The sequence below is a fragment of the Polyergus mexicanus genome, unplaced genomic scaffold (genome assembly GCF_030449975.1).
Source record: "Polyergus mexicanus isolate NDT 795.1 unplaced genomic scaffold, iyPolMexi1.0 SCAF_27, whole genome shotgun sequence".
In the NCBI taxonomy this organism is placed as follows: domain Eukaryota; kingdom Metazoa; phylum Arthropoda; class Insecta; order Hymenoptera; family Formicidae; genus Polyergus; species Polyergus mexicanus.
Genome location: NW_027223347.1, coordinates 1,546,244 through 1,561,947, shown reverse-complemented (window position 1 = coordinate 1,561,947; position 15,704 = coordinate 1,546,244). Strand labels below are relative to the sequence as shown.

Below are 15,704 nucleotides of genomic sequence, written 5' to 3'. Positions count from 1 at the left end.
TAATTAAGTTAATTTTAATAGATTATAGCGTTATAAACTTTATAATATATATGATTATGAAGTAGATACTTTGTGTGTTGAATGATACTTTTCGCTATTTTCGGAAACGCGAGAATTTAACAACGATACATCTATCATATAATCGAATCTTGCACAAGATTACACAAGTTGATCATTATGCTTGCTATTATTATTGATGATTAATATTGCACTATACTCCGTATTACACATGCATATCATTTACATTTGTTTTACAATGAATACGTAGGGTAGTCACAGCTGTTTAATATCGATATCGAGCTGGTATCTCGTAATAATAATGTAATATGTTGTCATGACACGTTTCATACGTCGATAAATTATATTCGCAATGTGTGGTAACATTGTAATATTCATTTTATTAACATAACCGAGTCATACGTATGAATACGCAATATGGCATTTTTCTACGATATTAAATCTATCATCTAGAAGCGCTTCAAAATAAAATGCATCAAATATAGAAAAAAGAAAAAAAAACAGTTCATTACAATATATGTATTAATAAACTTCTGTAAAAATAAAGGTAAATGTTCAGATTAACTTACACCTTACGGATCGTTTTCATTTTTACATATATTGTAGAGAGTATATTCCTAAGTAATACGCGCTTTGAATTTTGTGGCGCTCTCTTCTGGTTACAGAGATATGCGATTTTGAAATATTATAATTTTTCGTATTTACTTGTATCATCTTTTCGTTATATTCTACTTACATGTTTATATTTTTGAATCAAAAATAGATTTGGGTTAAGTTATATCTTCCGGAAATGGAACTCCCCCCCGTAGGGAGGCACACTTTCTCATCCATACAACAATTGTAGAGTAGGTCTCGCTTCGTTTGTAAAGTATATGCGAGGACACAGTGATTTCCGCTCCCGCCCCCCCCCCCCTCCCCCTCTTTGGGGGAGCTTCACTTTCGAAAGATATAACTCAAACTTATTTTCAGTTTTAAAAATAAAATTGGGTCGTTAAAAGCTGTAAACAAACTACAAGAAATAGATGAAACACATTATTGACAAAATATCCATGACCGTATATCTATATCGTAAATGTAAACAAACACTTTTTCGTCTGCTCTACAACAAATACAATATACACAAATTTCATTTTTCCTAATATTACTTTATAATAGTTGAGAAAAAGCATTAAAACTGTGAAACTTCAAAATCGCATATTTCTGGAACTAGAAAAGAATACCACAAAATTCAAAGCATGTATTAGTTAAAAATGTATCCTTTACAATATACATAGAAATGATAGTGTGTGATCCGTGAGGTATAAGATAATCCAAACATTTACCAAAATAAAAATAATATAATATAGAATGTCTCAGAGACATATCGAAATTTGAATTCTTCGAAATATCTGAAATCAATCTTTTCTTTGCAAAAATTGTTACCAAGGGATTTAATCATTATTATCTATACTATATAATCTGTTTTATTGAAGCAAAGGATTTCTAAAAATCTTGATGATAAAATCTAAATATATAACAATATTGTATTTTGATAAAATTTATATATCAAAAATAACGTCGATGTTCATATAATTAGGAGATATATGTACAATACTTGTATGTATACATAAACACATGTGAATATGTATCACAAATTCTAAAAAAGAAATTTTGATTTACAAATGCATCGGAAACAGGTCACAAGCGACGAAGTTGCGAAATAAATTGTCGACTTTAACGTAGTTTCCAGGCCAGGAAAAGCGATCTCGAAAGACTTCGACAAGGAAATGAATGGCTATAAGAATCGATTTATTTTCACTGCTCGCGATACACACAATATAGGATAAGTCGGCAATATCTTATCAATGCATTAATTAGTACGTATACCTATATACGCGCGAACCTCCATTTTATATCTTATCTAGTGGAGGGATTATTATACAATGAATATCTGTCGCATATAATACGGTGTCTATCATGTTTTAATATCTTTCGTTACTTATTAATATATATATATATATATATATATATATATATATATATATATATATATATATATCATGTACAAAACTTCTGTCACAATATGTGATAGATAATGCTCTTTGCGTTCTATGGGACGTAATAGAAATGTATTATCCCACTAGAGTGAATTATTATCTAACGTAAAAAATTTCTTAGAAAAATTAGATGCAGAGATCCTCTAATACGCAAATAACGAGATTAGAACTTTTAAATGGAAAACATCATTAAAAGTCAACAAAGAGCTGAAAATATATTATATATAATATTTTATATATAATTATGATAATTATAGATAAAATTAGAATAATTATATACATATGTCTATATATATATATATATATATATATATATATATATATATATATATATATATATATTTGCGTTAATAATATGCGTTTTCATGCTTTATGATTACTTTCTATTATTTTTAGTACACAAATTATATGATAAAAAACTAATATAATGGAATTAATACGAAAGTAACAACAGTGATTTTTTAAATAAATCATTCGCGTACACGCGAGGGAATGAAATAATAATAAAATCCAATATAAAAAGTCATTATATTATATTGAGTCGAACAGTGTCTGTATATGACGATACCTTTACCACTGCGCACAGTGTAGTAAAGATATAGTATTAAATCGATAACTCTCTCAATCGCGCAATATCGTAGAATTATTGCATCAATTTTTTATATTACATTTCTCATCGGCAATTTTTTCGAAGAGTATTTCATAAATGAGATATATTTTCTGCTGTATATTATTTAAATATTACATGTATGTTGTATATGTATGTATATTTATACACGCGATAAAAAATACGTTTAATGGAATTCACTGGATGAAAACTATTGAACTCATAGAGATAAGCTACGTAACTATCCTATAGTTTGCTTCATCAAATAAAATCTGATACGCTCTGTACACGATATGCGCATGATTTACATTTCACAGTTTATACTATTAAAGCCCGAAAACACAGCACCGACTGCTGCTGCTGGAGGCCACTTTATCGAGTAAAGTCACTACAGCATCTTTTACAGGAATTACTCACTGAATCGCAGCGAAGAGCGCTTCAACGTAAGTAAAGTGTACACAATGGATTCATCGCGGTATAGCTAAAATCCTAACACACTGTACACGCGACGCTTCATCGAATTAATCTTAATCTACGGGCTTTTACCGTGATCGTGAGAATCGTGAAAAATGATGCTATTTATTTCGTTTAAGACAAGATCTATCAGACGGAACGCCTCGAGTTTAGCTCGAACCGATATATGCAAGAAAGATTTTCATTCATCATCGCGTGTCGTTGAAGATAATTGACGGAGAGACTTGATTAGTATAATTAAAAACGCTAAATCTTGATAGTAACGAAGAACTTTATAAGAAACTTCGTTATTCGTTACCTTTTGTAGTATATACAATAGTGATTCTTAAATGCTAGATTCTTAATTTTTCTAATAAAGTTGAAATTGCAAATGTAACTAGCAGAAGGAATTAGTGGCATAAAAGTATAGAATAGAAATGCGTATATGTGTCTCTCTATGTAGACCGTATAAAGGGGCGCACCGTAAGGAAGAGACGATCTCGACTCATATTCTGCACGTTTGCCGAATAAATTACGCGATTTCGAATTAAGTGCCTATAACTCAAGTGCCTATTAGAGTTGGCTCGTTAATGAACCCCTTGCATAAGTGACATTCTTCCCGTGAATCTATTTCGTTCATGCTCAACGTATCGCACATATATCTCATTTACATAAAATATAATTTTCACATCTCCGTACAATCAAATATATGCAATTTATTATAATTAACCCTGCGTAGGAATAACGTACAGATGAATATTAACTATCAGACGCACATCAAATGTTGCGCACAAAGACAATCAAATATTGAATGAGAAAATATCGATTCCTTGAGACACATCCGTTCATTCAGTTTCAATTTTCAAAAATAAATAATTTAATATTATTAGATTATTACATTGACGCGTATAGATTTTTTGCATATTTGTGGAATAAAACAGAATGCATTCTGGTCTCAATAAATATTTTATGAATATTATCCGATCGATTGCAATCTACAATATTGCAATAATAGTAATATTGTAATAATTGTGACCGATCGGACAATAACAATTTGCGATATTACGAAAAGCAATTATACAGAGTGTTTCTTAATACGCAAAGGGTGTGAGCTCAGTGCGCACTTCATTCCTGCTTTTCAAGATATATTCTACATAAATTTTTAATTGTAAAACACTTTTCACGCACGTTAAGAAATATTTTTGTAGCTATATTTAATCGACGATTGTTACACGAAAAATTAATGTTTTTCTTAACATCGTTTTAATTTATTATTACAATTCCAACAAAATATTTGTCATTATTCGATATCTCATCTTTAACTAAAACTTTCTTCAACACTCCCAGCGCTATAGGATTACTAGTCTCGATATTTTCTCGTAACTTGCCCGAGAACTTCTTTTACGACGAGATAGGAGGGAAGGAGAGGAGGTTGCCGTGCGACCAATTTTCATAGCGCGCGACACCGGTACGAGCCGCGTATCTCATAAGCGGATGACCTAATTTCATAACAATGCATCCCACCAACGAGCACTGGCACTGGCATTTCGCGAGTGAGACGCAAACAAACGCGGACCGGATTGAGAAAATGGAGATGGAGGAGGCGGGCTGCCGTTTTATCGTCGAGCTGCAGTAGATGCGAATACTGGGTTCCGCAATTTAGTGTGGTACATTTATGAGCGCGCCACCGATTATTTATATTTACACGTTAAATGCGAAGGAAAATCGCGATCTCGCTTGCGCAATTTATTTGTCGATTATAATTCACTCTGCCCCTCGTTTGCGTTTTGTCTATTAGAATACGAGCGCTCTCGATCAGCTGATCTCGTCAAGAAGACGCGACCGAAGAAGCCACGAAAATTATGAGCTCGCAAGAGACGATAACAAAGTACCAACGTGATTTTAATTTACAAAACTACTCCCCCGCGGGAATATGCTCGTCCAAAAATAAAGCACTGCTCCCAAGTGAAATAGCGTCTCCGGGAGGTGAATACGCATTTATGTTTGCCTAGAAAGGTCCACGGAAGGCTTAATTCGCTCCGACGACGACGAACGGGAACGAGAAGAAAGCTCAAAGAGAAAGAGCTGGAGGGATAGGGGAGAGAAATGGGAGAGAATAAGGGGGAGAACTACACACAGAACGGGCGGTTTTATGCGCTCGCGTGAGTCAAAACTCATGCGGCGCGCAGGAACTGATATTTCCCAGAGAATGAATCACCCTTATACAAGCGGACCGACACACCGCGGTAACAGCGGCACAATAGTCAGACAATAGCAAAAGCGCGAGTGGTTGGCGAAAAGGGATGGATACAGGACAAAGAGAGAGGAGAGGGAAGGGGAAGGAATACAGCGGAGGGATAGTTGGAGGGATCGAGAGATGCGCGCACGACGAAGATAGGAGATTTCGTGGGTCGTTTCTCTCTCCGTGCTCCGAGAGTGGATAGGTGACGAAGGGACCGTCGGGGACGGTGGAAGGATGGGAAAACTGAAACTACGCTCTTCAGACGGAAACAGGATGAAGGTGCGCCTTTCCGCGTACAAACCGCGTCGAGGCGCACCGCCAAACAGCAGCCGCGCAAATTAAATAACCCACATCCATTAAAGGCATTGCCGTTACTCTTCCGGCTTTGTACCCCGTTACCAAGCACTTAATGTCTAATTAACGTATTACGCAAATTGACTGATATAGCGGGAAACGCGTCGCGCAGTTTGATAATTTACGACTCGCGTCCGAAACGCGGTGCTATATTCGCATCTAATCGTAAGTTGGAAAGCAAAGATTTTATTCATAAAGAATCAATAAAGAAAGGGCTTATTCAACTTTTACGAACGGTAAACTAGATTTGTGCGCTGACAATTCTCAGATAATTTTTACATATTGCGAAAGATATTTTTGCCGTTGGCTTTTATGAAAATATTTCACGTAACAGATTGTTATTCAATCGTCTTCGAATAGATTTGCATCTCTGTTATAAAAATAGTTTTAATGTATTTGTAATTAAGCATTTTGATGAATGTTGATGAGTCAAAAGACAAAAAATGGGACGTTCTCGAAATTAATTTCGGTCACTTATTTTGAAGCAGCGTATAAAATATATGAGCTCAGTTCCGAAAAATCTTACTTATATATAAAATCAATACTTCGCATTATCATAAATTCACAGCGCGAAATATGATTTTATTTATTGCTTCATAATAAATTATTAAAAATTTTTAAATATTTGTATGTGTAATTACGATATTAGCGAGACTTTTTAAATGTTATTTTAAGTTACCAAAGATAGATAGACTCCAGATAGATTCAGATAGTATATAATAAAAATTAGTATATAATAAAACATTTTAGGGTATCGTCTTATAAAAGATATATATATTTAGCTTTAGAATTAAAAATTTCTATGGTTTTGTTTATGTTTCAAAAGCATCCGAAATAAAGTTTAAATTATACATAGATGTTCTTTATAAAAGCACAAAAAAGTGAAGCACGAAATGTATCGAGATGACACGATGACTGATGAGAAACGTTTCTTTTCACGGCACCATACGTTATATCACATGCACCTATACATACATATATTCAAATAACCGTTCCTTGGTGTTCATGAAATTTAAAACCTATCGACCCGTATAGCAACTAGATTCTCACGAGATTGCTCCTTTGAGGCTTGGTCAATCGCGGCGTCACTCATGGCTCTGGTTTATCAAGCTGCCTCTCTTCACTCTCTCCCGCAAGGCTTTCATGAAATTTAATGGGTTATCCGATATACTCTTCATTTTTTTCATGTCAAGTCGATTCATGAGAAACAAAGAACGCCGATGCTAACATACTTTTATCCTATAATTCTCTCTCTCTCTCTCTCTCTCTCTCTCTCTCTCTCTCTCTCTCTCTCTCTCTCTCTGCTCCATTCTCATATAATCTTCCGCTGGCTCTTTCATTGAATTTCATTTGAGATTTGATCTTAGCAATGGCGGAAAATACTCCCAATTATAAGCTCGCAAGCGTTGATGACATTTTTCATTCAATTCAAGAACATATTTTATGACGTTTTATAACACACATCACTCGTCCATAAATAGTTTATTCCGAGAATGATATAATTTACGTTCGCTAAAATCTTGTTAATACTGTAATAAAACAAATCGCATTTATATTTTAAATGCATTATGTATTACAGTATCTGATTGAGACATGACTTCAAAAGCGGCTCGCATACGGGATGATGTTGTTAAATGCACGTCACGTACATTTACTTCGAAGAGAATAAAAAACTATGTATGCTTAGCTACTATCCCTTGCGGAAACGATTGATCTTATGTTCGCGTCATCGGTATCTAATAGCCATCTTATTTGTTTCGTATAATAAAATGCAACATTACAGAGACGAGGGCTCCTCCGCTTTTGCACTGAAGGCAAAACGCTTTACGAGAAAATTCAATAGATAGCCGAGTGATGGAGGATGTTATAGAGATTGTTCCGTTGGGCGTGATCTATAGGGGCACCGTGACCCGGTCTACCCCATATAAAATACAATATTAAAACGCTAAATTAAGTCGACTCGCTAACAGGAGATGTGAAAGAAAAAGCTTTTCGCCCGAATATCCAGTTACCGATATTTTCGATGCCGTTCTGAATAATCTTTAACGACTCTGTGCTAATAACTGCAAATATCTCGCATAGCGAATTTTGAAAAAAGCGAATAAAATCGCTTTATATCAATCTAAATCAAATTTTTCGCGGCGCGTTGTACATGCTATTTTGTCGTAATAAAATAAATTAAAATAAAATTGCAAAGAAAGGTGATTAATGCACTTCAAACTTATACCGCTGTGTTTTTCTCCACCGAGGTTTTAATCGAGGTGATCAATTATTACACGCATCGCGCAATGTTTGGATGCTGCGTTATATAAAATATAAACAACGCGTCACCTCTTTCGCAACTTTTATACATTATTCCATTAAACGTTACCAAAGTATCTCGTTACATGACAGATTGATGCTGCTATCCGTATCCAGCGTTGCGACTGTTTACATGCAGGATATTATTGAACGATTAATCGATGTTATGCTATGAATGCAAAGTCAAAAAAGAATTCAAATAATTAATTACTTCGTCAACTTAATGACAAGCTTTGAACAAAAATACTTTTAGAGAAAAAGGTGATCATTCAAATCATAGCGTTTCAATCATATCTTAATTTAAAACTCCGCTTTATGGCATGTATAGAAATACATTATTTGTAATTTACAATTGGTTGTTTTAGATTCTTATTCTTCTATATATAATGTATAATTAATTTCCAACTAAAATAAAATATTAATGTTCTTTATATAATGATTGCAAGTAATAAACACATATGTATACCAATTGCGATTATGATACAATAAACATTAATATTTTATATATATATATATATATATATATATATATATATATATATATATATAATTGAAATTTTAACTCTTTTTCGAGAAATTCTAAAACAGAACGTAAAACATCTATCTGCAATAATATATTTATGTGCAGAAGATTTATATAAAAATACTCTCTCTCTCAATCAAGTATTTTTTTAGAAAGAATATTTTTCATTCTCTGCAAGAAAATATATTCTTTATTTAAAAAAATATTCTTTTACGATGGTGACGAGGGAAATTATGCTGATGAATATTTAGAGCGACGTTAGCGCACAAGGGAGGAAAATGAGGGTGAGATTGACTAGATACGGACAGGTGAAATGGTCGAGGTCGAGTGCATCCAGGTCAATTGGTTGATTACCTGCAATGTAGTTACATCCCTCGAGTGTCGTATCACTACTAACCAATTCTACAGTTGCCACCGTGTTTCGTCGTGCTAACTATACTTGTGAGATACAAGTGAAAAATTAATTGTACACACATACACACACATATACATATATACAGCGAAATTCTGATCGGACACATTAAATCTATTAACAAAAGATGAGTTATGAAAATACATCTTTTTTACATATGTTTTTGTATGAATCTGTCAGATTTTTATGTCGGATTGTAAAAATTAAAAAAAGAGAGATAAGTCAAGAATGGCAAAGAAGAGAGAAAATAAAAAGCGGAAAAAAATATCAAGAAAAGTTTTATACTATACCTCTTACCATAAATGTATGCTCTGAAATATAAAGCAAAAAATCAACGCCATACAAACATAGTGCATATATATCAAAAATACATAAGAGCACGCAAAATATAACATAATATACACAATATAATAATATACAAGACATATGTGTGTGTGTGTGTGTGTGTGTGTGTGTGTGTGTGTATGTCCGATTAATGTGCGTGTGGAACAACATTTAAAAAAATTAATTGCATTTTTAATATTCTGATATAAATATATCTTTCTATTGAAGAGATGCGAAACAATTAAATGAAGTTGTTTCAGCTAAATCAAGTGATCAATAATGGTTTCATCGAGGAAATTACGAAACAACAGTAAGTGCTTTTAATATCAATTACAGTAATGAGTAAATGTAAGTGATTACAACTACTTGTATATCTACACCGTACCATTCATTTATCGATTATTTTCATCTCAACGTATATCATCTTCAACGTTTACAGCTTCATGTTTGCGCATGAATGCGGTTAAAGCATTTTATATAACATATTACGCTCAAATATATAAACAAATAGTACATATATTTTACTAATATTACAATTGTATTTAAATATCAAGTGAGACTATCAAAATCTAGAGTTTTCAATTTTTATGCAAGTTTAAAAATTCTCATCAATCATTTCGAATAAACACGCTAATATTTGAATAATCATTGCAGGTGTTCGCACTTACGATTCTATCATGTATCCCGGACGAGTGGCATCCGTGGCAAGGTAGCGCGTGGTCTGCGGATGCGATTGATAGGGTCTACCAGTTAACAAAGGTACCAATTCGACACCGCCCGTGAGCTCGTACACCTGTATTTCCTCCTTGTAGGGATTCCTCGAATCTTGCAATGGTTGTGTTTCCGATGCGATACCTGTGAAACAAAAGACCGATCCGGAAACGAGATTCCAGCATCAGTATCGAAGAGAAGCAAGCAGCAATGTCTACTATTTATCTGGCGTCGCCTTGTCATCGTAGAATTTATTCATGTCCGTAACAGTCAGAGGATTCATGTTTCTCTTATATATCTTGTCGATTATTGAATTGTTCGTCCAACCCTGAAGCACGTTAAAACTACTGATTTTAAACGCGTTTTTCTCTCTCTTTTTATTGTTGATTATGTCTAATCCTATTCAACAATAAATTTGATATTTACCTTCTATTTTAAACGATTGTATTCATTCTTTAGGAATTATTCGAATAAATTTGTATGTACCATATATGTTCGATTTTATTGAATTAAAAACATTATATAATATTGTTTTATATAAATCTCGTGAAATTTAATATACATGTTAAATGTCTTTTGAATGAATAAATAGACATTAATAACATTTTATAAAATTATATGACACGCGCGAACAAAAAATCTCTCTAAATATAATCTTTTGGAAAGTAAGAGAGAGAGAGAGAGAGAGAGAGAGAGAGAGAGAGAGAGAGAGAGAGAGAGAGAGAGAGAGAGAGAGAGAGTAGCGGCTTAAAATTTTATTCTATTCTTGCTCAAGATAACTTTTTTTCTCTCTAGATTTATTTTTGTTCTTCGAAAGTCTCTATTTTATGAGTATTTGTTTATGCTTTATAAACATCTAACTATAATTTTTAAAATACTCTTAGCAAAATATTATTAGCACGCCATTTCAACGCGTGATATCGGCGGAGATGCAGAATACACAAAGAAGATATAAAATCGTATCAAAAGGAAGATCCACGCTTTATTTTGCGCAGATCCGGTGCTTCATAATTAGTAGTATACCAGCGGTTTGATCCGACGTGGGCCAAGTCGAGCATTCATTCATCAAAATGTCGATCTTGTTAGCCGACTAGGTACAACAAAGCCCCTCGGCTTATTATAAAGAAAAGAAAAACACGTTATACATTTGCACATCATAAATCCATACCCGCGGACAGATACATGGCAACAAGACGGAAAGGGAAATAGGAGCGCAAAAGGAGAAAAGTACAAATGTAGAGACTTGACCCCCTCCCCCTCCCCACCGATCTAATCCCCCGGGATAAACATAGTGTGTGAAGGAACTTGTGCGTAATAAGAAGGTAACTTAGCCGAAGTGGGATATGCTAATAAATTTTAGTTTAAACTTTCCGGTCGTGTGCTTAGGAAGGTGCCCGGAGGATCGTTCAATTAACTGGTAACGCAGTTATGTGTGGAGAAGCAGTTAATTAAAAGTTAAGAGTCGCATACTCCTCTAGAGAAGACACATCTAGAAAATGCGTCGGAAACTCCGAAAACTGAAAGAAAATCTAAGAAAAAAAAAATAGTTTTTTTATAACGATAAAATTACCACGCCATGAGAAAGTGACCGATTTCTGATATATTTTCGATATACTGTGCACTTTCAAAGGCAGATTTATATTTGTGTAACGAATGAATTATCGTACAGCCGACTCCATTTAATTGATAACGCCACGCTTTCAAGTGAAGCTCGATCATGTTTTGCTTCGCGAAATAAATCCACGGTTGGAAAAGTCGTTGCAGTTATCGATTGCGCCCTGTCTCGGCATTTGTACAATTTCCACGAATTACACAACTTTGACTATGCAACTTCATTATTGCAAAAACTTATAACGATTTCTACAAATCATCCGCTAGAGCCCTATGAACAAAGAAACTTCAGATTTATGCATGTACATTATATACAGCAGGGAGTATTTAGCTACTTCGCGCTTTCTACAAAGATACTCGAAATTGTATATCAATTTCGGAGCACAAATGTCAGCGCGTAACTTATCCAGGCGCAGTTTCAATTAACTTACTCGATCTTGTGTTCGGACGCGATCGTAATTTCCGTTTCTCACGTCATCATGCGCGCTAAGATAGTTAATTAAACTTACATCAGATGTAAATTCGCCAATAATATCACAAACGATATTGGTAACATTTCGACAAATACACGATTACGTAAATTATATATACGATATCGAGTGCCAATCGCTTCGATAAATTTATATTCAAGCGGAATTGTCAATACCCTAAACCGACTGGTAATTCCAAAAGCTTTCACACATTTGAAATGCTGTTTATTATACTAATTACCCGGGGAAATAATCCCCGTCCACATCAGTGATTAGAATCGCTATCAATATTCCGTGGAATATCAGGCGCGGTCTGTCGAATAATTGAAAGATATAGAGCATGACGCTTCTACGGTGAAACGTTTTCTCTTTGGAAAAGAGAAGCCGAAGAGCGCAGAACGGTAGAATTATGTCCCATGAATTTTATACCCGCGTAAAAACTTTTTTCTCTTCATCCACGCCGAGCTTCACGTAGCCGTATCCGTCATGCGATATATAAATAAATACGTGACTCCTCCCTGTCGGCCAATTTATTGCATTTACCGCCACATGCGTGCAAAAAATTCCACCAACTATGCGATTTAGCGGCACATCTCCCCGCGAGAGATTTGGACATAATTTAATTTCTTAGCAAAAGCGCATCTCCCTTTATTTTATATATCTTCCTTCGCGATATCTCTTTATGTGGTTGAATTACACCACGCAAAAAAGATTACTAACCGTCGATTTACTTGCCCGTTCCGCCTCCGGATTAATTGTGCAACAATTCAGCGTGAAGGTAGATAACTTTTCCGTTTTAACGGGAGCATACATCGAACAACGAATATCGCCGCGCTTTGTTCTTTCACATAAATTTATATCACGCACTCGTTCATGTTTTTCGTGTCTCGTGTCGCCTTTTCTCCATTACTCATTTCGTCCATTGGATTGATACTTTTTCATTCTTGATGACGTAAAGAATCAATAATTTTCCTGCCACCGATAAAATCATTTACCGGTACGTACGTGACCCAGCAATGAAAACAGGTCACGACCGAATGAAAAAAATTATTGAAGGGTTTTGTGCAACAGCGTGCTAAATTCTCAATTCATAATAACCATTTATATAAAAATAATAAATAGCAATTTTTTTTCCCGTGTAATCATAAAAAACTGCGTAAGGATTATACAAATTTGACACAATAAACATATCTGATGTACGTGACCGCCGACAATTTAAATAATTTTTCTTTCCAGGAAAATGTACGTCGCGACATGAATAATTTTAGAACTATGAGAAAAAGTAATTTTGGATTTAAGCTAATGAATTAAGCTGCAACGTTCTGCAAATAAACGGATAAAATCTCCTCCCTCGACTATTTTTAGATGAACTTTAACAGGATCTCGATCCTAAGATCTCGAGACCAAAATATTTCTTTATATTAATGATATAGAAACCTCTCTTGCAAAAAAGTAACTCGATCTAATTAAACTTTGGCAGTGGAAATATCATTTCAGTTTTCGACGAGATAAAATATCATCTTATTCACAAAATGCGCTTGTTACCAGATGTAACTGTGTAAATATATGTTATACCTACTAAAAACTGCGATAAAATATTTCAATTTGCCTGTTTGATATAAGAAGGAGATTTTTAGAGTAGCTTCTTATAATGAAAAATGTATCAAAATGGACTTTCTCTGACTCTGTCTCTTTTTCTTTTGCAATGAACCCTTCAATTACCGCGACGTCTATAGTTTGGCGCCGATCCCTCGAGGCCAATGTTCGTCAATCTAACAGGGTTACTCGCGCAGCGGTGGAAAGTTTTGATGCAAAGTTGCCAGTACAGAGGTTGACGCGAGACTACTCCCATTCGCTGTGACAATGTAATTTCGTTATCGTTCCAATTGGTTTCTCAGCACGAGCTAGTTGCTTAAACGCGCAATTACGTAGGAATCAGTTCTCGGAACTATAACAAAGCGTATCCATCTCTCTTTTCCGCTCCGAAAATTTTATCAAAGAAAATGTGAAAGAGTAGTCTCGCATCCCATCAATTAATATACGCACAATATGAGATGTTATTAGAGTATCTTGTTTTTATAATATTAATTTTTTCAAATATCATATGTATATGTAGATCTTCTCTTCTCATCCGTCAAGCTCCGCAATCAAGTTAGTCACATATTTTTTATGCTTTCTTTACATTAATTATCGCGTTTATTAATATATTTTTTTACGAATAAAAGAGTCAGTTTATAAAGCAAGATAATTTTGTCGACAGAAAGTTAATATCAGTAACGAATAATTTAATAGTTTTCGAGGCATCACATGAATATGTTTAGCACGTTGCGCGATGATTCGCTAATTGTGCTGAATTATACATTGCTAACATAGACATCGCAACATATTGTATATTATTAACGCTGAAACGTATCCCTGTCACGTTACATTATCGCATGTATCCGACATGAAATTTTCACGAAAGCGATGTAGATTTTATTGACCCAATTAAAAAAAAAAAAAAAAAAAAAAAATAAGATCCTATAATATATAATAATAGATATAATCGCAAAATAATTATATAGTATAATGACGATGACAATTTATTTGTAATTCAAGAAACAACGTTCTCGCAATATAATGCGTTTAAATATTTTATCCTTACCGTAAAAAAAAAAAAAAAATTCTCTTTAGATAGTGTTTTCTTGTCGATTGTTGGATCGAAACTGTAGGAAAAGAAGTAGTTTTTCGATAGCTAATGAATGCTTGAGTTAATGTTTCGCGCTGTCGGTGTATAATTAAACCGACTTGACAACACTTTCCTAGCATGCAGTTTCTAAAGTATCGCGTTCACAAAGAACAAGTCGGCGCTTTGAAATAGCGAAGCGGCTCCTCCCCCCCTCACCGATGATTAAGGATTCTCTTTCTGTAATTAGCGGATGCGCAACACGAGATACCCGCTATTTAAGTATTCTCGTATACACGATTAACGCGGTTAGATAGATATGTGTACCATGGATTCGAGGAAGCGCGCACCCAGCAACTTGGGATCTCTCCAAAGAGCTCCGCCAGGACCAGGACGTCCCCACGGCGTAGGTTGCGGCAGCTAAGCACACGGTGTCGTCGCATATTAAGCAGTTTTCAAGGCTTGTTTCCTCGATCTACGTATACGCGGACTCGTCGCGTCGTACCCGAACACGTGCCCACTCGCGCCCGCTTATCCCTATACTGTACCCCTGTACTGTCGTCATACACGGGATTCAACAGAGATTCTAAGACGCTCGCGGAATTTTACGTTAGAACCTCATATGCATCCGATTAGCGGCATAGTCTAATTTCTACAATCCCGGCACGTAATTTTGAAAATTACATTGCGACGAAGAGCGGCAGCACACATTGTGTGTTTGCACACGTTTGTACACATGGTAGCTATTGTGATAATCTCGCAAACTTCTCAATTCATAAAACAAGCATGAGATTGATTCTCTCCCGTCCTGTCAGTTCAGATAAGATAATAATGCAAGTAAATATTTCATATAAATTTGCCTCTTCCTGAAACATCTTCTTCAATTACGCTTGCAACACAAACCAATTTTGCAAGCATAATTGCAGTGTTTAATTTAATTTAAAAATAAATCGACAGTTTAATCGACTCTATATTTA

At 34.6% G+C, this 15,704-nt stretch overlaps 1 protein-coding gene across 1 annotated transcript; it reads right to left on the bottom strand.

Moving 5' to 3' along the window:
- Positions 1-7,546: 7,546 nt before the first annotated feature.
- On the bottom strand, positions 7,547-15,292 carry LOC138943484 (uncharacterized). Its single transcript, XM_070314333.1, has 5 exons — positions 15,233-15,292; positions 15,055-15,147; positions 10,210-10,309; positions 9,939-10,128; positions 7,547-7,655 (listed from the first exon to the last, which is right to left on the bottom strand). The coding sequence occupies exons 1-5, from the start codon at positions 15,290-15,292 to the stop codon at positions 7,547-7,549; spliced, it is 552 nt and encodes a 183-aa protein (XP_070170434.1).
- Positions 15,293-15,704: the final 412 nt, after the last annotated feature.